This window comes from Coffea arabica, chromosome 7c (assembly GCF_036785885.1).
Source record: "Coffea arabica cultivar ET-39 chromosome 7c, Coffea Arabica ET-39 HiFi, whole genome shotgun sequence".
NCBI classification, from domain to species: Eukaryota; Viridiplantae; Streptophyta; class Magnoliopsida; order Gentianales; family Rubiaceae; genus Coffea; species Coffea arabica.
In genome coordinates this window covers 8,182,859-8,207,607 of record NC_092322.1, presented here as the reverse complement: position 1 = coordinate 8,207,607, position 24,749 = coordinate 8,182,859, and the positions used below count along the sequence as shown (strand labels likewise).

Sequence of the window (24,749 nt, the reverse complement as noted above, 5' to 3'; positions counted from 1 at the left end):
TTGAGTTCAAAGTCCTCAAAACTACTTAAAATAAAATAAAATAAAAGGCACATATGCCTTACTTTTACATGAAGCCTTTCTTTTCTTGGGGGAGAAAAAAAGGAGAGACAGAGATAAGTAGCCTATTCCTATCTTTTCATTGAAAGCCTTATCATATATACAAAACAAACTGTCGTTTTTGCAGAGGTTTAGAAAACATATTTAGAACTGCCGAAATCGATAACCAACTCAATCAGAGCTTCTGGTAAAAACACGGAAAGAAAGTGTCCTGATGCTTATGAATACAGTTTCATGTCACCGACCTCCGTTTTCTTATTTTCCTGCAAGAACCACCATGGTCCATCCTTTGCTAATAGTCTGAAAAGGAAATACACTAAATCAGATGCTCTTGAAAATTGATGTATGCACTTTGCAGGATGGAGCAGTAGTATTCCATCACAAGAAAATTTTGTAGGAAGCAATGTTAATCGAGGACCATATACAAATCGTAACCACGTTTTCAGATATAACCTTAGGTAGCCGGAGCTTACCTCATATATCCGGCCACAGTACGCAACCCCATGAAGATTGTCAAACCAGACCAAACTCCTGAAAGACCAACTATTGAAGGAGCATAGAGCAGAAATGCTGATGATATTGCCCCCACGACCATCTAGAAATCATTTCAAGTCATAAGAAGCCATTTACAACAAAATGTATGTTCAACATATATTGCTTTTCCAAATCTTATGGACCACTTACCATGGAGCAAGCTGCAAATGGGAAATCTGAAACTCCATAATGCAGCCCATCAAAAATATAGGCTAAAGCATTGAGAGGTTGACTGGCACTGACAAACTGTAGACAAAAATAAGCATTATCAGGGACAGGAGAGGAAAAAAACTGAAAGCTTAACTGCGGCATGCAGAATCATTCACTAACCAGTAATCCGGACTTAACAATATCCAGCACTTGCACATCATTGGTGAACAACTTGGCTATTGAAGGAAAAGACAGACCCAATATAACAGCTATAGAAATGCCAGTGAATAATCCTGTCTGCATAATGTAATTGCTAACAGATCAACAAATCAAATATAATGGATATCTCCAAAATAATTACTCACCCAGGGAAGCCCAACACAGATTGATGCAAGAGATTAACTCACCTTTATAGCCATATAAGTAATTTCTTTTACTCTTCCATAATCACGTTTTGCTAAAGAACTTGCAATGAGTGCCTTCAAGTTGAACAAATGGTAAAGAAATCAATCATTCACTGAATCGTACTAGATGAGCAAAATTTGCATTCTCTAATGTTATTTCAATACAATAGTGAGTATATCAAATGACAATATGCAAGCCCATGAGGACAAAAACTTATACAGATCTATTAATTCTAACTCAGATTTATTTTTATTGCCTTGGCAAGGAAAGAGCATAATTGGCAATTATACACAGAACTGACTTCTTTGCATCTTGAATACATGTCAGAAATACAAAACTGCCTTCCAGAATTAGCAGAGAATTGTCAAACATAATTAGTTTTCACCTGGCCGGCCGCAGCTTGGGCATCTACGAGGAGAGATGCAGACAACCATACTTGCAAGCATATTTGATGGGCAGCCATGGATAAGGCTCCTTGACGAGCAGCCATTGATGTGCTAAGAGTCACAGTCAGGACAGCAGCAAGAGTTCTTCCAAGAAGAAAACCACCTACATACAATTGAAAAGTGAAAATGACATATGCTTTCTTCAAAAAAAAGAGCCGTGCCACCCCACTACACAAGTGAAAAAGGTAAGAAACTAAATGAAAACTCTTGATTTCAAACTTGTTGGCAATTATTTATCTCATCTACAAAGATGCTATCTGTTTCAAATGAAAAAAATTAAAATGATACTGAGATTTGAAGATTAAACCAATTACTTATTATCAGTATTACATTCTTATTGAAGTCATTTAACATGAGCTAAGAGAGACTGTAAGCACCTTGAAAGGAAATTAAGGAACCTACTACAGCAAGAATGGTGAAAAATTTTAATCAACAGGACCAGATCATATGAGCGAGAGACCAAGAAACGATGGCGCACCAGATTTTAAGTAGTCACCAAAGTGCAAACTTTTCAAACTGGGTAGCAACAATGCCGTTCTCTTATTTAGATGCCATAGCATCAACACGGTCACAATATATCTGACATGTTGAAATATAGGATTGTCAATGCCAGATGTAAATTGGAAGCAACAACGATGGTGAAAGTACTCACTGAGATGCGACTGTGGAAATGGCTGCACCAGTTACTCCCAATTGGAAAACATACATTGCTACTGGAAAGAAGAATACAGCTGCAAAATTTCCAAGCCCTGCACGTTCATTTTATGAATCGCTCAAGACAAGAAAACAAAGTGATGTCACTGGTGTCTATTTACCAAAAGTATTCTAAAGTGTTCTGGGTCTCATTCCCTAGTATAATTGTGTAGATGCAACTCAACATGAACTGTATCCAGCTCTTAACCAATTACTTTAAGGATAGGAAGAGATGAACAAGGATATCTGTTTAGTAAAGAAATGAGATTTGTGTTTATAATGGGGCATGCTATCACACATCAAGCACAATCTACTTAATCGGTTGAACCATGACTTCTTTGAGGCAGCTGTCACTTAAGTGAAGACGAGCTTTCTTTCGTTCACTAACCGAAGCTGGAGAAGTAAATGAATTGACAATGCACGAGTCATTTTAGTCACCTAAAACAAAACTATTACTTTTATCTTTTGTTCAGAAAGAACATGAGAAATAAATGAAATTTCATAAACATGCTACCAAAAGCTATTATTACAATAGAACATAGCAAGGTGAACTTCTGGTGTCTAATGACACTTCCAGTATGCTCCTGTGTAAGCTGATAAAATTCGCAATTACTATAGTTTTGTCAACATGTAAAATCTTACCTAAACATAGAACAGGAGTCCGAGTATCCTTAAAACCACGTAGGATGCCCTGAATAGCCAGAGAAAGAACAACAGCTGGTGCACCAAGTGCTCTAAGTTTAAGAAAGTGTTCTGCTGGGATCCGCATCGGAGAAGCCTGTTAAAGACGAGAGATGTCAGTAAAGGTTCTTGACAGCACCCGAATCTGAATCTAGAAAATGGTTTAACCTAACATGTGGTTCAAACCCATGGAAACATGTAGCTTGACTTGTAATGTTTGTCCTAGACAAGTACCACTTACCATTGATATACCCATCATGCTGAGAAACACTCCTGATCCAAAAAACATTGCTGCAGCCTCAAACAAACCAATTCCCATGGACAACACCAAGGCAGTAGAGACAGAGGGAAGTGTCATTCTTTCATCTGTATCATCAAAGATTTCATAATTATCTGAACAAACGTAGTCTTTTCATTTCAACATCCTCAGCTTCCATTTAAGCTAACCTGAAGAAGATTCTTCATTGCCTTGCCTAGAAATGTCTTCAGCGACAAATGAAGTTGCCACGCTGAGGAGAGGGATATTGAATACCTTTGATATAATGTTAAATATGCATATCGATATCCCAGCAGATGCCAAGTCCAATGCACCTTTTAAAAAATTTAATTTCAAGTCAGAAGCTTTAGAAGCAGTGGACCAGGGTCCATGTTGACAACATAGTGTTTCAAAGCAAACCAAGATTTGTTACTAGGGCTTAACACTGGAGGAAAGCATGTACAAAGGCTTACCTAGCTTTCCGATGTAAGCTGTTTCCATAAGTTGTGCCAGTGGTTCAATTGCTTGTCCCGCAATAGCTGGTACAGATAGCATAATAAGCTCAGTTTGGACACTTGGGGTCTGTTGCTGTTCTGAAGATATTCCTGTCAAAGCACTGAGAACCACGATTCAGGAATTTTATGTTTTCTGTTGTTTCTTCATTTGGCAGGAGACGTTCAAAGCTATAACCATTAGCTAGAAGTAAGGAACAGGGGAAACAATTCTACTGCTGTATTTTGTCCCAACTCAAACTGTGATATCTGCCAAAGGAGGTTCTTCCTTGAGCCAAAATTACATTAAACCAAGCAAATTCAAACAGTCCAGAAAAGCATGCAGGTTCTTTAATAAAAGCACATATATAAGACTCATTCAAATCTTATAATATAGGAAGACAGAATGAACCACTAGCATCTGTCTGTAACGCTGGACGATTTAAAACGTTAAAACCATAAGAACAAAAAATTTGAAGAAAAATGGGAAAAAAATAGTCGCTGTAGATTGGGACCTGAGTCTTACATTGCTCCTTCATTTGATCCATTGATGAGCTTCTCTCTGGTTGATGTAAACGTTTCCTGTGCACCAGAAGTACCAATCTCATACTCCAGAGCACCTTGATCACTTACATAAGCACAATTCTTAACAGCATTATTGAATCTGAACCCTTTCCTCTGACTCACTCCAAGAAAATGATGATTACTAGAAATCCCACTCAAAATTCCAACTCTAAAGGCTTTCTTTATCACTCTTCTTTCGCATTTTGTACCAGAAATCCCAGGAGCTACCCCTCCATTAAGCTTAATTGCCGCCATTTCTTCCCACTTGAAGCCGATCAGTATCTGGAAATTCAACCAAGCAACAAAGGAAAAAGGAAAGGAAAAAATGAAGATCTGTCTTAAGTCTTGGTTATAATGCTTGCAAGTATCTCGTGTTAATTAAGAAAAGTTAAGGATTTCAAACTGAAAACGCTGGATTTCAACAACCCTTTTGATAACATAAGCAAGGAATGCTATTTATTATACTAGTTCTATACGTCAAGAACAGCAAATTCTGGGCCCAACCTTTAAAGACTGGAGCTTTAATGCAGTACAAAAGCATACAACATTCGAATTTGCAACAAGAAGAAGAATAGTAGAATTACCTGAGGCTTCAAGTGGAGAAGAACATATAATCTGAAAGACAAACCAGGCCAGAAAGTTGCTATGAATTTTTTGTCATTTATTATGGACTAATGTGTGCACTGGTGTGTGTCTGCGTGGCCTGCTTTGGTGGAAAGTATGTATATACGTAAGTCTGATCATGACATATTCTACAATTTAAGAAATGTGAGGAATGATGCGAGGCTTTGAATGAAGGAGGAGGGGGTAGTTGGGACTTGAGGAAATATGATGATTTGGTAGAAATGTGGCGGCATATTTTATGGGGCCCGGTTCCATTTTATATAAGTAGTCTTTTCAGTCATTGTCTTTTTTTTTCATTCCCATAAATTATTTGGTGTGTCCCTTTTAATTGGGCGTGAAATTTATCACCTACTCTAGTTATAAAACGCATATATCTGAATATCTATATTCCATTTTTTATGAATATCTATCTATATTCAAAACACTGGTTAACGTATATACACATTTTTTTTCATATGTGATATGCTTTTTATATAACATAAATCATATCAAAGAAGTGCTACGGTATTCAAATACACTTTATTATTATTTTCGTTTTGCAATTCCAATTTGGTTGGAAAATGCCCAGCTGATACAGTAAAGTCTGCCGACACTCCGTACCACCGGAGTTGGACGGTCACATGTGTTAGAAATGATTCACAGAGTATTACATATTTTTCTTGGCATATTACACGTGAAACATTTTATTGATAATTTGTTGGAGACTATTACAACAGTTGATGATATTCTCTGTTTGCATTTGCTTGCTGATTCATGCAATTGTAAAGGTGGAAACAATTGCTGTTCCATCGTTAGGAAGACCCCACACTGATAATTGCAAGAAAACCCGCATGTTTTGTATCTTTAGAGTCTGAGGTACTAATAATGCAATGAATTATTGGGGGTCCTTCACATAAATTGTGATTTGTCTGAGATCTTTCTTTCTTAGTAGAGAGAGAGAGAGAGAGGTCTTCTTGAAAAGCACAATACTGTCCTTCCCATAAGATTAAGTGATGATTCAATGCATTATGATAGCAGTCTGAGAAAGATTTTTGGTTCAATGATATAGTCATAGTAGACTCAATTATTATGGCATTTTCATCCAACAAACAAACAAGTGAGAATCATTTGTTGTACATAACCTAAACAGCAATAAACTTGGGATGAGAAAGCTCATCACCAATTTCAATTTCACAGATTAGTTGAACATTATTGTTCTTGCTTTTCAATCACAATCATCAGTTGCTGTAGGTTTCATGATCATCTTTAATTTGGGTAGTTTCCTCTCTGCTGTGCTGAATTAGCAGGACTGGACTGGTGTACCCCAGCACATGTGTCTGATAACATGTTGTTTGGTCAGTGGTCTCCACCTCCTGAATCATTGGAGCAACTACACTTCATACGTGGTCTCAAATTTATTTGTCCCACTGGCATTCTTGACCCCATGAGAGGACCAAATTTATGTGAACAGGAAATTTCTGAAGTTTTGCACTTTAAAGCAGTACCTTGTGTTTTTCCACCAGCTCTTTCTTTTCAAACATTCCAAAGAGCGTAAACAGAAGAAACTATAGAGACAGCAGGTTATCTCTAATCTTCTTCAACCATGTTGCCCTTGGATCTGGAGAGTACAATCTGTGCTCGTTACAGGAGTATGGTTTTTGACAACTGAATATCAGGTTGTGTTGATTGCATCAATCAATATGCGAGCATGGAATAAAATGTGGAGACAACTTATTGCAGCTCCACCTAAACACACTGAGTTACCACAAATTCCTCAACTATTTCATATGTTTAGAACAGGGAACAAATTGAGTCAAGAAATGAGGAGCTGAAGAAAGATGAATGCAGGAGCCCGGTTTGCACAGAAGCAAGTAATGCTTCGGAACTCATCGCCGTTCAGGAATCACTGCGACCTCTGAAACACAAACATGAATTATATGAAGATAAAAGGAAATCCAAAGTATTCATGTCTGACTTAAAAAGGTTAGCTTGATAAGCACACTGATCTGGACCAACTCCTCTCCCTTCGATATGATAAGTAGCCGAGATAAACAATTTTTACAGCAATCTAAAATCTTATCTAATATTTTTTTAAAAAAAAGAAAAAGAAAGGACAACCCTCATTTTCTTTTTGGCTCTTTCTATATATTAAACATTTATGGTCTAAAGAAGGGGTAATTATCAGATCAAGTTTGTTTTTTAGCATGACAGTAAAAGGGTCATTACCACCAACCTTAGTTTCAAGTTCGTTCCTGTCCTGCAAGAACCACCACGGACCACTTTTTTGTGATAACCTGAAAATGAGAAAAGATTTAATGGTAAATCACGAGATGCACAATATCAAGCGTAGCGAGAAACTACTTGGTGAGATAAATCACTGAAGACGTCGAGTCCGTTCTGCAGAAAATTGCAAAAAAAAAAAACAAGAAAAAAAAACACGGGCACTTCACTCTGAGTCAGGTTTGAAGTTAGCAGCGTTAGGCAAGAAAAAGGAAGAAGTCACCAAGACTCAGGAGAAGTGAGACAGGGATAATATTCAGAAATTTTCAGCAATAAAGCTGCTGTAGTTTCTAAGATGAAACTTTCCTTTTGGGGTTTCTGCATAGACAAGTATTGCAGTACTTTTGCATTTTGGAAGAGAGAACCCATAAAAGCAACAATCTCAGTGCCGAGACAAGAAAAATTCCACTGCTGCCATTTACCTCCAAAATCCACTGATGGAGCGCAACCCCATGAATAAAGCCAAACCTGACCAAATTCCTGAAAGACCAAGCATTGAAGAAGCTTGGATGAGAAATGCTGATGAGATTGCCCCGATGACCATCTGACAAGTTTTTGGAGTTGTAACCGAATGTTAAGACGTACAATGTAAAGGTAAACATTCTACTATTAAATATTATAGACAGGCCACATACCATTGAGCAACCTGCATAGGGGAAATCAGAAACACCATAATGGAGACCGTCAAAAACGTATGCCAGAGCACTAAGTGGCTGACTGGCACTGACAAACTGTGAAGGCACAGATATTTATGTCTTTTGGAAAGAAACTGGAAAACTGTTAAAACTGAAAGAAGTGCAGTCATAAACATACCAGTATAACAGATCCAATTATATTTTGCACTTGTGTATCAGTAGTAAACAATTTGGCCAATAGAGGAAGAGACAAGCCCAATATGACAGCTAAAGCAACACCTGTGAGTAATCCTGTCTGGAGAAGCATAGGTGGCAATACATCAAAGAACATTAAATGGTAGGGAGATAGGTGAGGTGAAAAAACTGTTCAGATGTGGTTGAAGGAAAGCTCAAATGAGGAGACATCAGCGACTAAACCACCTTTAAGACTGCATATGTTATCTCTTTGACTCTGCTGAACTCAGCTTTAGCAAATGAACTTGCGATTAGAGCCTATAAACAATAGTACCATTGAATTAGATGCTTTCTGCCATCAAGATAGCACTGAGAAGTTAAAACTAACTGTCCAGTAACACAGGGCAAAGAGCTTGGGTTAAACGAACCCATTTTTATGAGAAATTTTCCCAGATGAACGTTTGTTCCATTGCATATGCAAGGACTCAACACTCAGCATGTAAAAGTCCATTATCAATCAGCTAATTATCAAGTTCAAGTCTGTAATGCGAATGATTTTCATATTCCTTGAGAGGAAGAGGACTGCATTTTGTAATCATCTGAAAGTTCACTTCCACAGAGTACAGACCGAGTTACATGTACTGTTTGTGAGGTCCCCTCTGTAGAACGTTAGAAACAACCCAATAACATTCTCATTCAATTCTAAACATGCAATATTGAATACAATACCTTGGTGTTCATTCACTACTACATGAACCAATGAGCAAAGCGTGATAATTCTGTTACCTGAGCAGCAGAAGCTTGAGCTTCAACTAGGAGCGGAGCAGCCAACCAAACTTGCAAGCATATCTGATGAGCAGCCACAGATAGAGCTCCAAGATGGGCAACCATTGACGTGCTCAAAGTCACTGTTGTTGCAACAGCTACAGTTTTTCCTAGAACAAAACCACCTGAGCAGAAAATGTGTATGAATATGAGATGTTTCCTTCAGTTCATGCAACTGCCCAGTCTCTACATCCTTTAGGGAGAAAATCGAACAGGAAGGAAAAAGATTAAAGCAACAGTTTTCATAAAGGCCCTGATGAAAACAGTTTTAAGATCTCTTCATGTTGGAGAGACCAACATGGTCCAGGCCTCAGAGCAAGAATATCAAACATAGGAGATTCCTTGGTGGAGTACATTAAGGTGGGATGACTGTGAAAAGTGGGATCAATGAAATTCTTATCAGATTGGACAGACATTAATGACATTGCCTCTTAGCCCAAGATGCTAGCTAGAAAAAAAAAAAAAAAAAAACAAGGAATCAAATTTTGCTCCAAAGAGAGAGAACAAGTAACCAGGACATAATCTGATCCTAAATCCAGGAAACTAACCATTTACCTGATCTTAAGTAGTCACCAAACTGCAAATTTTTCATATTGCAGAACTGCAGTATGGTCCTCTTGTTCAGATGCCACAACATCAAAATGGTGACAATGTATCTGAAATGTTGAAACATGAATATATTATCATCAGAGACAGGTAAAAACTAGTTGCTTTGGTGCAAGGACCTACTGAGATGCAACTGTGGAAATTGCTGCACCAGTTATACCCAAGCGAAAGGTATACATGGATACTGGAAAGAAGAACACAGCTGCCAAATTGCCAATTCCTGCACATTCATTTTCCATTTGTAAAGATAAGTTGGATAATTTAAAGAATCCTAAATTCCAACAGGACCATTCAAGAGTTTCAACAACAAATTAGTCTTGCCTAAACATAAGACAGTGGTCCTTGTATCCTTGAAACCGCGGAATATGCCTTGAATGGCAAGAGAAACCACTACTGCTGGAGCTCCAATTGCTCTGAGTCTAAGAAACTTTTCAGCTGGACTACGCATTGGGGAAGCCTGTTAAGAAAATAAGATCCTTGGAACCTTACTAAACACTTAATGATGTATTGAATGATGTATTGAAAGTACAAATTCCTATAGTTGATACAAATTGTAGAATATATACTTTGATTCCAAGTATAAATATGTCCGATGCTTTTCCAGTTTTATCAAGTTCGATACACGTAAAACTTACTGTTGATACACCCATAATGTTCAGAAAGAGTCCTGATCCTAAGGTCATTCCTGCTGCCTCAAATAATCCAATTGCAAAAGATAAAGCTAAGGCTGTAGAAACTGAGGCTAAAGCCCTTCTTCTATCTGTTTGACCACAGCAGTTCAGTAAAATCTTTGAGACCCCCATAATATTAACTGTAGCACCCATTTAAGTTTACCTGGAGTGGTGTCCTCGTGTGAGTGTTGAGAAATATCTTCAGCGACAAACGAAGTAGACAGACTAAGGAGAGGAATGTTGAACACCTTAGATATAACATTGAATATTGAAAGTGATAGTCCGCCTGCAGCCAACTCGAGTACACCTTAAAAAAAAAAAAAGAAATTCAATTAGGCACTTACCAGACCATGCAGCAGAGAAACAAGTTGGAATGGAAGAGGAACAAATGTAAGCCTATGGAGGTGACAAATGTATGTGTATTTCATATCTAACCTAGCAGATCACAAGCAAAACCACTCATCACATTACCGTGTTTCCACTTCTTAGCCTAAGTGATTAAAATTGACATCTGCTATTCATAGGCAGACATGCATCAGTGAGAGTACAAGTATGGTAGGAAAAAATTTGGCCAAAAATAAAGAAGAGTACTCATGAAAGTAGATGAGTTTACCTAATCTTCCAACATAAGCCGTTCCCATGAGTTGTGCTAAAGGTTCAATTGCTTGTCCTGCAATGGCAGGCAGTGACAGCATTGCCAGTTCACAAAAGACAGCTAGAGCATTGGGTTGATCCTTTAGCGTTCCTGTCACAGCACTAACATTCGCAACACCACATTTCCTTATTGTTATTACCCGTTTATTTGCATCTAAGTAATAACATTTCTCAGAATTGGTAAAAACAAAGAATTACATGCCAGGCCTATTTGCGGTCCAAGTCTAGCCGAGTTTTATGTGGCTCGACCTGAGCTGTCCAATCCCCCACCCCCTCTTTTTTTTTTTTTTTTTGAAAAAATAAAAGGAAAAGAAGAGCTTTGATGATTAAACTTACCAGCCTAGATCAGGCCACATCAATCATAAGCCCAATTTGAGCAGCTAATTGTGATTAGAAGTTGCGCCTATAAACTGTAACACAATCCCTTCCCATTTCTTTAATAGTAGTATTTCTAATTCACAAATTTAAGATGTCACTATCACCCAAAAATGGAAATGGAGAATCACCATCCGCAAGCAGGCACTGTCCAATCTGAATCACATCACGGTAGAAACCCAAAATATTTATTAAGGTTAAGAAGCACGCTCAGCTCTGATGCCAGGACAATCCAGATAGAAATCAAAATCAGGCAAATGTGACAAGAATCAAGTGGTGCATTAAGTCTCATACTTACATGTCTCCTTCATTTGATCCACTACAGAGTCGCTCTCTGGTTGAAGTACACCTTTTTTCCACATAAGAAGAAGATCCCACTTCATAATTCAAAGAATGCTGATCACTGACTAATCCAGAATTCGGAGCAGCATTGTTGCATGTCAATACCTTCCTCTGATTTGCTCCAAGAAAATCACTATGAAGAATCCATTTTGAAGAATTTTGCAGATTGGTAGCCTTCCTAATTGGCCTTCTTCCACATTTACCCGCAGTATTCCCACGAACTAGTGTAGCATCACCAGAGAGTTTAATGACTGTCATTTGGGATCAATCAGAATGTAGCAAAACCTACAAAAAATCACACTCCGACTGATTCTTCCATAAGAACCCACACCAAATTCGATTATTTCCAACTCTTGGATCCTCATTTTTAGTACTAATTCTTTGACTTCATGGCACGCTTGCATATTTTTAAGGTGGAGATATGTTTTTTTTTGCTTTTTTGTCAGTCACAAGTTCTTATAGTCTTTCAGTCAGGAAAGCTGCCAAAAAGAATTCAAGAAAAGCCATCCCATGGAGTCACAAAAAAAAAAAAAAAAAAAAATCGAATGAAGCAAGTAAACAAACAAATTTCTCAACCGTTCGAAACAAGCTTGAAGTGGACATTACAAACCATAAAAAGACTCCAAAATAGAGATGGAGGGAGACAAGAAAAGAAACACTTACCTGAGATCAATCTCTGTACTCTGTCGCGGCCAACTCAACCAACAAAAAAAAAATGCAACTCTGATTATTGCAGATATCTTTGACACATTTAAGTTCTGCTACTTGCTTGTGAAATATTACTCTTTGAAGTTTCTCCTCGCGGATCAACTGGTCAGAACTCTTTTTTTTTTTTTTTTTTTTAAAAAGAATCTTTTTCCAATAAAATTTCTACAGGGTGTAGAAATTTTATTGGAATGACAGCACAAGTAGCCTAGTAGGTACAGTTTCAGAAAGCTGTTGGGAAAATTCTGTGCATTGCTACGTTGTTTACGAGGAATTTCACAAGTACTTAGGTGTCAGGAAAAACATGCATGTACGGACGTGTATTACTCTTTGCCAATGTTTTAGGACCACAGGAACAAGGGCATGACGAAAAGGACCCATAGTTATTTTTCTCTAGTCTTTGACTAATAGTACTCAAAAAAAAAAAAAAAAAAAAGAAGAAGAAAGAATCTTGACTAATATTCATGATTGTGTACTTGGTCTGCTCTGGTTCCTGAATCAGAGTCTTTAGTTTTTGATAGCTGAATAGATCTCCTTTATTACTACTATTACGTTACCTATTATTTTATGTTGAACAGGTGACTGCTGTAGCAGCAACATAAGGTTGAACCTTGACAAATATTTTTGAAAAGTTGATTCTAATCATTTTCATCAATCCTTGCTCTTATTTGTGAAATTACAAATAAGTTGAACCGATACAAATAAATTATGTGTTTTTGGTCTTACTAGTGTGAAACGAGTCCAGAAAACGAGGAGCTTGAGTTACATCTCTTTGACTTCAACATCGAAAATTGAAATTTTCCACTATAAAATAAATTAAAGGCTGCTCTGGCGACGGACCAATTCGTCCAGGAGTGTTATTGAATCGAATTCAAGTAGTGAAATATGGGATTTCAACTAGAGCAAAAATGCTTTAGTTCGAAATCGTCAAGTTCTTCAAAGTTGTCTTCCATTTCTTCAAAATCGAGCTCAAGTTTGAGCTCGAGCGGGAGTTTATTTTACCTTAGTTGATCTTGACCAAATTGAGCTTAATCGAGTTCAATCAAATTTTCAAACTCGATTTTTTAGTAAATTTCATAATTTTATAATAAATGATTAAAATTTATATTATAAATATACTACTCGATAAGGTTTGACAGGTACTCGAGTTTTGATTTTTTCTACTCAAATTTGAACTCGACTCGATTATGTTATCAAGCAACTTGAACTCGATCAATATCAAGTTCCATTTGAGCCTTTGCCAAGTTATTCGTTAACCTGAGTAGAGTAATTTGATTGATTTACATCCAAAGTTGGCCAATAGTTCATTTTGCTTTGTGTTTACTAAAGCCAGGACGTCCCTCTGATAGGAGAATGCATCTCCAAGGGAAAAAAAAGAGCCAACGCAGTCAAGTATCCAAAAAATATATTCCCCACCCAAAAATAAGGCATCCTTTGGATTACAAAATTTTGGAGTATTTGTAGAAAAATATATTATAATGATGTAATGTATTTATGATAAAATTGTAATTAGAAAATGTGTCAATAATTTTTTTTTTTTTTTTACAAAAATTCACAATCCAAACAAGGCCTAAATAACAACAATAATAGTATCGATTTACTCTTCATGCTGATGCAAGTTGCTCATCTTGTTGATCTTATATCAAGGACGATAGAGCAAATTAGCTTATTTCCTTCATTTGATGCCGTGATTGCGATGTTGGGCTTATCTTTCTCCCTTCCTAAGACGAGTTATTGCATATTGGGGCATCTTTGAAACATTAGCTATTGCTATAGATGACTAATGATGATATAGATTGGTGTTTGGAGGAAAAAAGAAATTATTAATTTAGAACAGTAATTGAACATAGAAATGTTTCCCAACCCAAACTTTTTATCACCAAAAAAACAAAAAAAAACTTATAAGTGTTCCCAACCCTCCCACTTAATTAAAGTTTGGCAAGTCACACCCATTCAATGGGACGGATTACTAGAGAGAAGATGGAATTCCTGGGACTGGCGGGGAAGGATTAATTGAGGCATTGAGAAGAGAAAATGGGAGAGACCACATCAACCTAATTGTTAATAAACTATGCAACATTTGGAAGGACAGAAATGGGTTCCAGTTTGAATCAAAAGGAAAGAAGGAAGTCGAAGTGGTGCAAAAAGCCTGGCAAGAATGGGAGGAATATGATAGATGTTGCAAGGAACAGGAACCTTACGGGTCAAAGAATGAGAACGATCTTGAGGGGCATAGAGAAGAAAGAAGGAAAAAGGACCACATAAACTTGCGCGTAGCTGTAAAATGTAAGCAAACCAACAGAAAAGTTGGGTGCGAATCACAGCAGTAGACCCGTGAGGGAAGCTAAGGGTGGCATGGGCTATGTCAGAACAACATGGAGGAACTAAAAGAATGGAGAAAACTGAAGCTGTCAGACTGGCTATGCTAAGGCACTGGAGCAAGGGTGGCAGAAAGTCAGTATAGGAGTAACAAGCAAAGAGCTCAGTAGAAAAGTACCGAACAAAGACCAAAATGATGCATTGTTAGCAACAATCATTGGGGACATCATACAATTGAAACACATGTTTCCGTCGCGTCGGATATATTATAGCCGAAAAGAGGACAATAGAGTAGCCCAAAATATGGCCAATTTTGCGGTAAGCTTAATACATGATGTAGAGTGAAAGCACAGCTTCCCACTGTGGATTTCACAGTGAAGTAGTTAAGCTCGTTAGCTAATCTTTGATGGAGATTGGTCCAGATGTAAATAGTTACACTTTCATTGGTAATAGAAATGAAATTTTGCTGTTCGAAAAACAAAAATTGACAACCATACTCTGCTATGTGTTCAAGCAGGAGCATGCATTTCGTCTAACACGAACCGTGTCAATTCGTAACTTCTCACTTCCGGCAGGGCAAGGCCAGTCTGGAGAGTCACAGAAAGACCCGGAGGCACCTATTTCTTTTATGAAGCAATTAACCCCATGCATACTGACCATCTGGTGCACTTGGCCACCCACCTGCTCAAAATCAAGCAATACAAAACTTTTAGCAGTCCCCTCCCCCCTCCCTCCCTCCCCCACACCCCCCCCCCCCCGGCCCCCGGCGCGGGGGCAGAAAAAAATCCCACTTTATCTTAGTCTTTTTGATGAACTTAAAGAATGATAACAGGAACACAGAGTAATAATAACAATGAAACGAATTTTTTTTTTAAAAAAAAGATAAGAACATTGCTCTTCTATAAGTAGTCTATTGTCAAAGTACTTTAAATAGATGTTTTATTTCATCCCTAATTTTCTCCAGTTAAACCCATGCCAAAACTTCCCTTCTCTCTTCTTTTGTATCTTTTCTTCTCTTTTCTTTTGAATCACAGAAGTTGATGAAATATTCAGCATAACCTCCCAATATTTGTGCATGGTTATGAGGTGTAGGGGGTCTCTAGAAGTTGGACAATAAATTTTGATGGAAGTGGAAACGAAACGAATGAGGCACATAAAATGGTGTAGTCGCAGGAGATAAGAAGTTAGTTTTAAATCTTAAAGCTCAACTATTTTCCCTTTCTTTGGTGCAAATTCTAAACTAGAATAGAAGAGCAATTAGGTCATGGGTTCTTATCAACCAATCCCGGACGCAAATTTTTTTATTTTTTTATTTAAAAAAAAAAATTTAGCCTTAGAATACTTCTAGAAGCCATCAAGCAAATCAACGTAATATTATACTACTATTCCAATTCATTTTGCTTGAATGGATTGACTCTATTCTTTTCTTGTTTTATGCATTTTTTTTCAACCCTATTATCAAAAATTTCTACTCTCAAACCCAAATGTCCACCATTACTGCATCTATTATGAGTCTACCATGATCAAGGATAACTCCAGGGATGGCACGGGACCTAATCCTCGAGACAAACTGACTTGCTTGGGCGTACACAAGGACCAACAGAAGCGTGATCAAGCAATCACTATAATTTTATAGTACATGCATAATACAGAAATAGGTAGGCCAGTGTTTCATCATCTAGTTAGGTGCAACAACTACGCGTCATCACTTACAACACAATCAATTCCAGCCTATGTATCTTAAACGCTTCAATTTGCCTAATTAAATGAAATTACAGCGTTAAAGTCAATTGTTTGGCTCGCCTGAGTTCATACTGCTGCTTGAGTTGGTCCTATCTACTTAATTAGATTAGTGTTAACGCTCTAGACTTGTTCATGGACCCAATTACGTAATACTACTACTGATTCTCCAACCGTGTCAATCTCGTTGTGCTAAGTGACTGGAATGTTAAAAGTACGCACTAGCCGGCAAGGTGATTAATTGATATGACCTTATTGATCTTTTTCCTCATCATGCATCAAGATTCAAGGCTGCATCTAGACAACCATCGTTTTATCAAGAAAGAAAGACAGGAGTTAAAATTCAAAATAGAACGCCCTACATATGTGAAGTTTTATCAAGAATGACATAAAGCTGACTAGGACAAGTTAAATTCTACATCAGATAACAAATGATGAAGAATTGGAGAGAGCAGATCCTCTGTCCAATATTTTGTGTCCAATTTCCTGTCCAATATGAAACTACGTAGTTTCACTTATTATATCTGCTGATATGGCAATTAAAAATAGGTGGCTGTTTGACTGCCTTATAATTCTTTTTCTTTCTTCTTTTTTGGGTTTCCTTTGTTTACACAACTTTGTTACAATTCTCATCTTTTTTAAAACAAAGTATCAAGAATTTTAAATACAAAAGAATATTTAAAAAAGATGAAAATTGTAACAAAGTTGTGTAAACAAAGAAAATCCAAACAAGAAAAAATAAAAGAAATGTAACGCAGCCAAACAGCCACCTATTTTTAATTGCCACGTCAACAGACATAATAAGTAAAATTACATAGTTTCATATTGGACAGAAAATTAGACACAAAATATTGGACAGAGGATCTGCACCGAGAATTGGAGTCTAGCTCTTAAGTATTTCAATACCCATCCTGGACACGCAGTTGATATTAGAGGTGGAACCTAAAAAGCTGCAAGAAAACGCGTTCTTCATCCGCGTCTCTAGAATGTCAAGATTGTCAAATGATGGATAATGGTTCGACATCCGCCACGTATAATAGACTTCGTCGCCGCCCTCGCGTACGTGATCAGCTCAAAGGAAGCTACAGAGAAATTGCGTTTTGAGAAATTGGCGTTTCTCGCATGTTCTCCCATGGCAAAGGAATTGCTGATGCATTTTTGCTGAATCAGCGTAGTGACGTCCTTGTCTTGATCACTTCAGCCAGTCTTTATTTATTTCTTGTAGTTTAAATATTTCCATCATGGTCTGACACGACATTCACTGTATCTCCATTATCGCCCCATGAGCCAATGATTCTACTATTTCAGAACGACATCATGCAACAATTATGAAACTCTGGCACCATAGTTACCTCATTGCGTGATTAGCGAAGAATAGTCTTCTTTGTTTTATTAGGTGGAGGTGGGGTTGAACTAGATGGTAAGTAAGGTGAGAGGGATTATAAGTAAGAGGTTTTTGATTCAAGACTCCTCACTTATTACAAAAAAAGAAAAGTTCTTTGTTTTATTGTATTCTTAATTGTAGATAAACCATTTTGAGCTCCACAACTGACGATATATATGAAGTGTCTGATCCGGCGTTATCATCAGATCATGCGTGCATTTTCGAAGTAGAGGTCAGCCATCATCTTTCTGATAATGGAAGCCATGGTCGTCTGCTCAGCAAACTAGGCCATGCGTGCATTTTCGAAGTAGAGGTCAGCCATCATCTTTCTGATAATGGAAGGTATGGTCGTCTGCTCAGCAAACTATGTACCTCTCACTCCCATTAGCTTCCTAGAGCGTGCAGCATTTGTTTATGGACAAAGGGTCTCCATGGTTTTTGGAGATACACGGTATTTGTGGAAGGAGACGCATGAAAGATGCATCAGGCTGGCTTCTGCTCTTTCTCAGCTGGGAATTACCCGCGGCGACATTGTGAGTTTCTCATCAACTCATCTATAATATTTGAATTCTGATTTTGGTAAGAGAAAAAGGATTGAGAAATGAAACTATAGCTCTAGCCCTTCTTCTTCTTTTTTTTTTCTATAATTTTTTTTTGGAAGGGGGGTTTTTGAAGGGTTGCAGTGATTACACGGATTTGGCTCTTCTTTAATAGATTTTCTCTCCATTTCCCATCCACAATATACATCTGAATTCATGACATGTGTTCTGATTTACTAGAAAAGAATATGATCATTTTAAATTTAACTAATTCTAATCCTGGTTAATAAATAAAGACACGTGTTATTCATCTAGATATACAATACGAGAACTGGAGAGAGAATCCATTGGAGAGAAGCGCAACGGATCTTCTGTCCCACATCCTGTGCCACTCTCTGTCCCACTTTTTATTATATTGCTATTTCTCCTTCACAAACATCATGTTTTAATTCCTTTTTATTTCCTTATGATCTAATAACTATTAATTGAGTAATACACAAAATTTAACAAACTCAAAAAATCAAAATAAGAGAAAATAAGAGAAGTCAAGTCCATAAGTCCGTGATTCCACTAGTCTACAAATTGATAAATTGATGAGATAAATTGATTTGAGGCTACAAAATTGATGGACTCATTGGAGTTCAGTCTAGCGTGAGTTTCTTCAGTCAAGTGTTTAAAACGCGTATGTGGGACGGGGCCTAAGTGTTGTTGACCATTCAACTGCAGCATGAAGTGCGTGTCACGGCAAACACCCGGCATTTGGTCCTTTTTTTTTTTTTTTGTTTCAATAAAAAATTTCTAATTTCTTTTTCATGACTTTGTTTCTTATACTTTTTTTTTCCCCTAAGGTAGTTACGTCAAAATATCATTATTTGCTGTTAACATGATTAGATGACTAATTTGTAAGCTAGAATTTAGACCTCGATGCTTCGTGATTTTGTTATTAAAAAGAAACAGAAAGGTGTAAGTGTGAGCAATTGAGCATTACATAAGATCTCATAATTTCTATCAAAAGACATATTGAAATCTAGGATTTTAAGTTTGTTATTAATGACTTTATTGCTTAATTTTGTTGTGATCTATTTGAATATGATTTTAATTTTGTATGCTATATAGTGATGCTTGTAAATTGAGTTTGTTTGAACCATTGGGCTGTGTTTGTTATTTTATAATTTTGCTTGTTAGATAACAACACTTCATTTATGATTTTTCTTAATTATATCAAATGCTTTTGTATTTATTAGTATTATATGTGTGTGTGTGTGTGTAATTTTTACATTAGTATTGTCTTTTCTTATATTTTTAAATATAAAAAAAATTCAAAATTTGTGGGGTTTACACTCAGGACTTTCTTCCTAACTAGTTGAATTACATATAATGCCTTGTCTAACACCTTCGTCCAAACCTTCACCTTGGTTCAATCATTTATGCCTCCGTGCTGGTTTGTTTTGGATAGAGAAATTTGATGAAAGATTTAAAATCCGACCAAATTGCTCTAGTTATTTAGATGGTTTAAGACACAGTTAGATTTGTTATTCATAAATTATCTAAATACATTTTAAAACACACAAAAAATTGATAATTTTCTAATCCAAATATCTCTTAAGTAATTTAAACAACTTGAGGGATTTGAGAGGATTTCAGATCCTCTATCAAATTCCTCAATCAAAACAAACCATAAGGAATTTTGATTTCGATTTTCGGTTAAGATAACCCTGATCCATGCCTAGCTATATTAGCCAGAAAACCTTTAGTCTTAACTCTTAGTCCCTTATGCAGTGCATGAATGACAAGCCGGGCAGGATCATTTGGTTGATCATTCTCTAATTTGTCCTTTTGTGGGACGACCATGGATAGTTTGACCAGATCTTAATTAGAGCTCTTCCAACATTTTTTCGGCTTTTATTAAGTGAACAATTCGTTAAGTAATCAGCCTTGATAATTTACCTAGTTAATATCAGATCCTCAACACTTTATAAATTTCTGATGAATCTATTATTCATCTATAGATATCTCTTTTTTTTTAAAAAAAAAAAAAAAAGCCGACAGATTTCTTTCTGATATAAACTTCCATTCAAGAGTTGAGCAATTTTCTATGTGAAAAAGTTACTGAAGAAATTGTAAATCCTTTTATCTCAATAGGTTGCAGCTGTGGCGCCCAATATACCAGAACTTTATGAGCTGCAATTTGGAGTTCCAATGACCGGTGCTGTCCTTTGTGCCCTTAACCCAAAGTTGAATGCAACGACTTTAGCCGTCAAACTGCAGCAGCTGGAAGCCAAAGCAATTTTTGTGGATTATGAGTTTACTAAAGTCGTCCTGGAAGCGCTTGGGTCATTATCTCAGACTAAAAACAATTCTCCGGTCCTAATCTTAATCCAAGAAAACCATACAAATGCTTTCTCAGCCATTCCAATTAACTTTCGACTGGATTATCATGCACTTCTTGCAACGGGGAAACTGGATTTCGATATCAGCTATCCTAAATCCGAATGCGACCCAATCTCAATATGTTATACTTCTGGCTCCACAGGCAAACCAAAAGGAGTGATCTACAGCCACAGAGCTGCCTATCTAAATTCACTTGGAGAAATTTTTAGAATAGGCATGCGACAAAAGCCCGTGTTTCTTTGGACAGTAGACATGTTCCGATGCAACGGTTGGTGTTTCCCCTGGACGATGGCCGCATTGGGAGGCACTAATATATGTCTGAGGGATGTAACGGGGACAGCCATTTTAAATTCCATTTTTCTTCACGATGTCACCCTATTTTGCGGTCCACCAATCCTCTTAAGCAAGATTGCTGAAACGCTAGCAGTTGATCCGCAACCGTTGCCTCAGAAGGTGGATGTTATTGTTGCAGGCGCAGGAGCATTGCCCGAACCCCAAATTCAAACCAAACTTAGTGAATTAGGTTTCAATATTACTTGTGCATATGGGATGACTGAAGCTCTTGGTCCAGTAACGTCGAGAACAATTAGAAGATCCTGTCACGACGAAACGTCGCAGCTAGATCATGAAGATGCTAGAACAAGAATTCGCGAAGGAACGCACAGCCTAATAATTGAGGGAGCCGATGTAAAACATCCTACAACCATGGAAAGTGTTCCAGCTGATGGGAAAACTGTTGGACAAATAATGTTTAGGAGCAATACATTAATGTCGGGGTACTTGAAAAATGCTCAGGCAACTGAGGAAGCCTTTCAGGGAGGATGGTATAGGACGAAGGACCTTGGAGTGAAGCATCCTGATGGTTATATACAAATGAAGGATCGGGCCATCGATGTGATCAACTGTGGGGGTGAGATTGTAAGTTCTTTAGAAATTGAAGACGTGATAATTAGGCACCCTATGGTTTCAGAGGTTGCAGTTGTTGGAAGGCCTGATGAATTACTTGGGGAGACACCTTGTGCTTTTGTGAAGTTGAAAGACGGGTGTTGTATTGTTGAGGAAGAGATTATGGATATTTGTGCTAGTCATTTGCCTGAGCATATGAGGCCTAAGAGTGTTTTCTTTGGGGAGTTGCCCGGAAATTCCACTGGTAAAGTACAAAAATTTGTTCTTAGAGATAGGCTAATTAAGGGGGATGGGAAGTCCCTCTAGCTTATTGTTCATCTTGTATCTATCTCTTTGTGCGACTTTTCATGACAGTTCTTATTTTCTTAATCAACCACCCTGGTCCCTCTCGAAACCCCCCAAAAAAAAAAAAGAGTTATTGGTCTTGAGAAATAAATTGATCTCTTTTTTTTTTTTTTTTCGAAGGCGATAACGGTTGTATAATCTAATCTATGCTACACTAAGTGGGAGGGGGCGGACCTAAGGAGGCTCAAGAATAACTTGAAGGGGACTGAACCATCACCAGACCAAATGGGTGCACAACACATTCAGCTGAATTGCACAACACACCCGCCCTGAAATAAATTGATCTCATGAGTGACGTTTCTCGACCATGGACATGGAGCCCCATCTATCTGGAACAACTGTATTTGGTGGGCTCAAGTTTGAGAATGGTTGATGGTGCATTTAAAAAAAAGAAAAAGAAAAAAGAATTCATATCAAACAATTTGTGCAAATTAATGATTATGATTCTAAGAACGCATGTTTGTCTACCATTAGGTTGGTAATCCTAAATGAAGCTGTTGATTATACAAATCATAATATATTTGAATTTTGGGACAAATAAATGCAATGGAGCATTTGGTTGACCCTTTAGCGTTCCTGTCACAAAATGACCCCTTCTTTCACAAAAGTGCATTATTATATTGAACCAAGGCGAAGATGTTAGACAAATATTATATGTTCAACTAGTCAGGACGAGAGTCATGAGTGTAAACCCCACAAATTTTGAATTTTTTTATATTTTAAAAAAAAAAATATATATATATATATATATATATAAGACAATACTACTATAAAAATTACATATATATATGTGTGTGCGTGTGTGTGTGCGTGTGTATGTGTATTATTAATAATACGATATATAGCATACCAAATTAAAATCATGTTCAAATAAATCACAACAAAATTAAGCAATCAAAGTCATCAATAACAAACTTAAAATCCTAAATTTCAATATGTTTTTGCTAGAAATTATGAGATCTTATGTAATGCTCAGTTGCTCACACCTACACCTTTATGTTTCTTTAATAACAAAATTACGAAGCATCAAGGCCTAAATTCTAGCTTACAAATTAGTCGTCTAATCATGTTTACAGCGAATAATGATATGTTGACATAAACTACGTGAGAAAAAAAAGTATAAGAAATATAGTCATGAAAAAGAAATTAGGAATTTTTTATTGCAACTATAAAAAAAAAAAGACTAATTACCGAGTGTTTGCCATGACACGCACTTCATGCTACCGGATAGATGGCCAACAACACTTAAGGGCTCGTCACAAATACGCGTTTTAAACACTTGATTGAACTCAAGAAACTCACACTAGACTGAACTCCAATGAGTCCATCAATTTAGTCGCCGCAAATCCATTATCTCATCAATTTATCAAATTGTAGACTAGTGGAATCATGGACTTGGTTTCTTTTTTCAACGGATTCTCTCTCCAGTTCTCACAGTATACATCCATCCAGATGCATGACACGTGTTTTCATTTATTAATAAAGGTTAGAATTAATCAAATTTAAAATGATCATATCTTTCTCTAGTAAATGAGAACACATGTCATGCATCCAAATATTCAGCTATACATTGAGGATGAAAAATGAAGAGAGAATCTGATAGAGTAGTCAAATCCGCGTAATCACTACACCCCTTCAAAAGCCCCCTCCCCCAAAAAAACATGATAGAAAAAAATGAAGAAGAAGAAGGGCTAGAGCTATAGTTTCATTTCTCAATCCTTTTTCTCTTACTAAAATCAGAATTCAAATATTATAGATGAGTTGATGAGAAACTCACAATGTCGCTGCGGGTAATTCCCAACTGAGAAAGAGCAGAAGCCAGCCCGATGCATCTTTCATGCGTCTCCTTCCACAAATATCGTGTATCTACAAAAACCATGGAGACCCCTTGTCCATTAACAAATGCTGCACGCTCTAGGAAGCTAATGTGAGTGAGAGGTACATAGTTTGACGACCATACCTTCCATTATCAGAAAGATGATGGCTGACCTCTACTTCGAAAATGCACGCATGGTCTGATGATAACGCCGGATCAGACACTTCATATGTATCTTGGCCTCAGTTGTGGAGCTCAAAATGGTTCATCTACAATTAAGAAAACAATAAAACAAAGATTTTTTTTTTTGTAAGTGAAAAGTTTTGAATATAAAACCTTCTACTTATAATTTTTTGCACCTTACCATCAAGTTCAACTCCACCTCCACCCAATAAAACAAAGAAGATTATTCTTCGCTAATCACACAATGAGGTAACTATGGAGCCAGAGTTTCAGAATTGTTGCATGATGTCGTTCTGAAATAGTGGAGATACAGTGGATATCGTGGCAGACCATAATACAGATATTTAAACTAAAAGAAATGAATAAAGACTAGCTAAAGTGATCAAGACAAGGACGTCACTGCGCTGATTCAGCAAAAATGCATGAGCAATTCCTTTTTATCACGGGAGAACATGCAAAAAAAAAGCAATTTCTCCGTTTTGCTTTCTTTAAGCTGATCACGCGAGGGCGGCGACGAAGACTATTATACATGCGGATGTCGAACCATCATCCATTATTTGACAATCTTGACACTCTAGAGACGCGGATGAAGAGCGCGTTTTCTTGCAACTTTTTACTTCCACCTTTAATATCAACTGCGTGTCCAGAAATCTACATGGCAATTGATGGATATTGAAATACTTAGGAGCTAGCCTCCAATTCTTCATCATTTGGTATCCGATGTAGAATTTAACTTATCCTGGTGAGCTTTATGCTTGGCTGGGCCAGCCTTCATGTTAAAAAATTAGCTTAATTTTTTTAGGTAGATTTCTTGTTTTGGGTGGAAGTAAAGAGTTTCGTAATTATTTTTAGTTACTTGAAGTAGTAGTCAAGGAATTTCCTATTTATATGAGTTTAAGAATAGGAGTTATTCCATATTCTAAATCAGTGTAGGAATTAGTATTGGTTTCCTATTGTTATTTGAGTTTTGACCAAATAA

General features: G+C 37.0%; 3 protein-coding genes and 1 long non-coding RNA gene across 9 annotated transcripts; 1 reads left to right on the top strand and 3 right to left on the bottom strand.

Annotated features, from left to right (window-relative positions):
• Nucleotides 1-5,000, bottom strand: LOC113698787 (protein DETOXIFICATION 45, chloroplastic). Its single transcript, XM_027218734.2, has 14 exons — nucleotides 4,862-5,000; nucleotides 4,240-4,559; nucleotides 3,696-3,838; nucleotides 3,414-3,557; nucleotides 3,208-3,332; nucleotides 2,928-3,063; nucleotides 2,245-2,341; nucleotides 2,071-2,171; nucleotides 1,532-1,695; nucleotides 1,149-1,220; nucleotides 922-1,038; nucleotides 742-837; nucleotides 531-652; nucleotides 1-357 (listed from the first exon to the last, which is right to left on the bottom strand). The coding sequence occupies exons 2-14, from the start codon at nucleotides 4,530-4,532 to the stop codon at nucleotides 276-278; spliced, it is 1,692 nt and encodes a 563-aa protein (XP_027074535.1). The 5' UTR covers nucleotides 4,533-4,559; nucleotides 4,862-5,000; the 3' UTR covers nucleotides 1-275.
• Nucleotides 5,001-5,912: 912 nt separating this feature from the next.
• On the bottom strand, nucleotides 5,913-12,747 carry LOC113698097 (protein DETOXIFICATION 45, chloroplastic). Of its 4 annotated transcripts, XM_072056530.1 has the most exons (15): nucleotides 12,106-12,747; nucleotides 11,399-11,727; nucleotides 10,685-10,827; nucleotides 10,235-10,378; nucleotides 10,036-10,160; nucleotides 9,722-9,857; nucleotides 9,524-9,620; nucleotides 9,350-9,450; nucleotides 8,756-8,919; nucleotides 8,216-8,287; nucleotides 7,974-8,090; nucleotides 7,796-7,891; nucleotides 7,583-7,704; nucleotides 7,114-7,174; nucleotides 5,913-6,795 (listed from the first exon to the last, which is right to left on the bottom strand). In XM_072056530.1, exons 2-15 carry the CDS (start codon nucleotides 11,698-11,700, stop codon nucleotides 6,784-6,786), a joined length of 1,692 nt encoding a protein of 563 aa, XP_071912631.1. In that variant the 5' UTR covers nucleotides 11,701-11,727; nucleotides 12,106-12,747; the 3' UTR covers nucleotides 5,913-6,783. The 4 variants fall into 4 exon arrangements, with proteins under 4 accessions (XP_071912631.1, XP_071912630.1, XP_071912633.1 ...); XM_072056529.1 differs by lacking the exon at nucleotides 12,106-12,747 and having other exon boundaries at nucleotides 5,913-6,793; nucleotides 11,399-12,004; XM_072056532.1 differs by lacking the exon at nucleotides 12,106-12,747 and having other exon boundaries at nucleotides 5,913-6,793; nucleotides 10,685-11,256; nucleotides 11,399-11,534.
• Nucleotides 12,748-17,297: 4,550 nt separating this feature from the next.
• On the top strand, nucleotides 17,298-21,799 carry LOC113698473 (butanoate--CoA ligase AAE1-like). Of its 3 annotated transcripts, none has more exons than XM_027218302.2 (3): nucleotides 17,298-17,626; nucleotides 17,797-18,123; nucleotides 20,272-21,799. In XM_027218302.2, the coding sequence occupies exons 2-3, from the start codon at nucleotides 17,926-17,928 to the stop codon at nucleotides 21,730-21,732; spliced, it is 1,659 nt and encodes a 552-aa protein (XP_027074103.1). In that variant the 5' UTR covers nucleotides 17,298-17,626; nucleotides 17,797-17,925; the 3' UTR covers nucleotides 21,733-21,799. The 3 variants fall into 3 exon arrangements, with proteins under 3 accessions (XP_027074103.1, XP_071913651.1, XP_027074102.1); XM_072057550.1 differs by having other exon boundaries at nucleotides 17,298-17,635; XM_027218301.2 differs by having other exon boundaries at nucleotides 17,298-18,123.
• A 1,647-nt stretch (nucleotides 21,800-23,446) lies between these two features.
• Nucleotides 23,447-24,075, bottom strand: LOC140010466 (uncharacterized). The gene is made up of 3 exons (XR_011817755.1): nucleotides 23,952-24,075; nucleotides 23,732-23,856; nucleotides 23,447-23,637 (listed from the first exon to the last, which is right to left on the bottom strand). It is a non-coding gene; the product is annotated as an uncharacterized lncRNA (long non-coding RNA).
• Nucleotides 24,076-24,749: the final 674 nt, after the last annotated feature.

Excerpts from the sequence above, each read along its gene's own strand:
- LOC113698787 (XM_027218734.2), bottom strand. The coding sequence starts at position 4,532 with ATGGCGGCAATTAAGCTTAATGGAGGGGTAGCTCCTGGGATTTCTGGT. Across the intron at positions 1,696-2,070 it reads TGGTGACTACTTAAAATCTG|GTGGTTTTCTTCTTGGAAGA; the intron begins GTGCGCCATCGT and ends AATTGTATGTAG. Across the intron at positions 358-530 it reads ACTGTGGCCGGATATATGAG|ACTATTAGCAAAGGATGGAC; the intron begins GTAAGCTCCGGC and ends TTTCCTTTTCAG.
- LOC113698097 (XM_072056529.1), bottom strand. The coding sequence starts at position 11,700 with ATGACAGTCATTAAACTCTCTGGTGATGCTACACTAGTTCGTGGGAAT. Across the intron at positions 10,828-11,398 it reads GGATCAAATGAAGGAGACAT|TGCTGTGACAGGAACGCTAA; the intron begins GTAAGTATGAGA and ends TGCGAATGTTAG. Across the intron at positions 10,379-10,684 it reads GGCTTATGTTGGAAGATTAG|GTGTACTCGAGTTGGCTGCA; the intron begins GTAAACTCATCT and ends TTTTTTTTTAAG.
- LOC113698473 (XM_027218302.2), top strand. The coding sequence starts at position 17,926 with ATGGAAGGTATGGTCGTCTGCTCAGCAAACTATGTACCTCTCACTCCC. Across the intron at positions 18,124-20,271 it reads GAATTACCCGCGGCGACATT|GTTGCAGCTGTGGCGCCCAA; the intron begins GTGAGTTTCTCA and ends TTATCTCAATAG.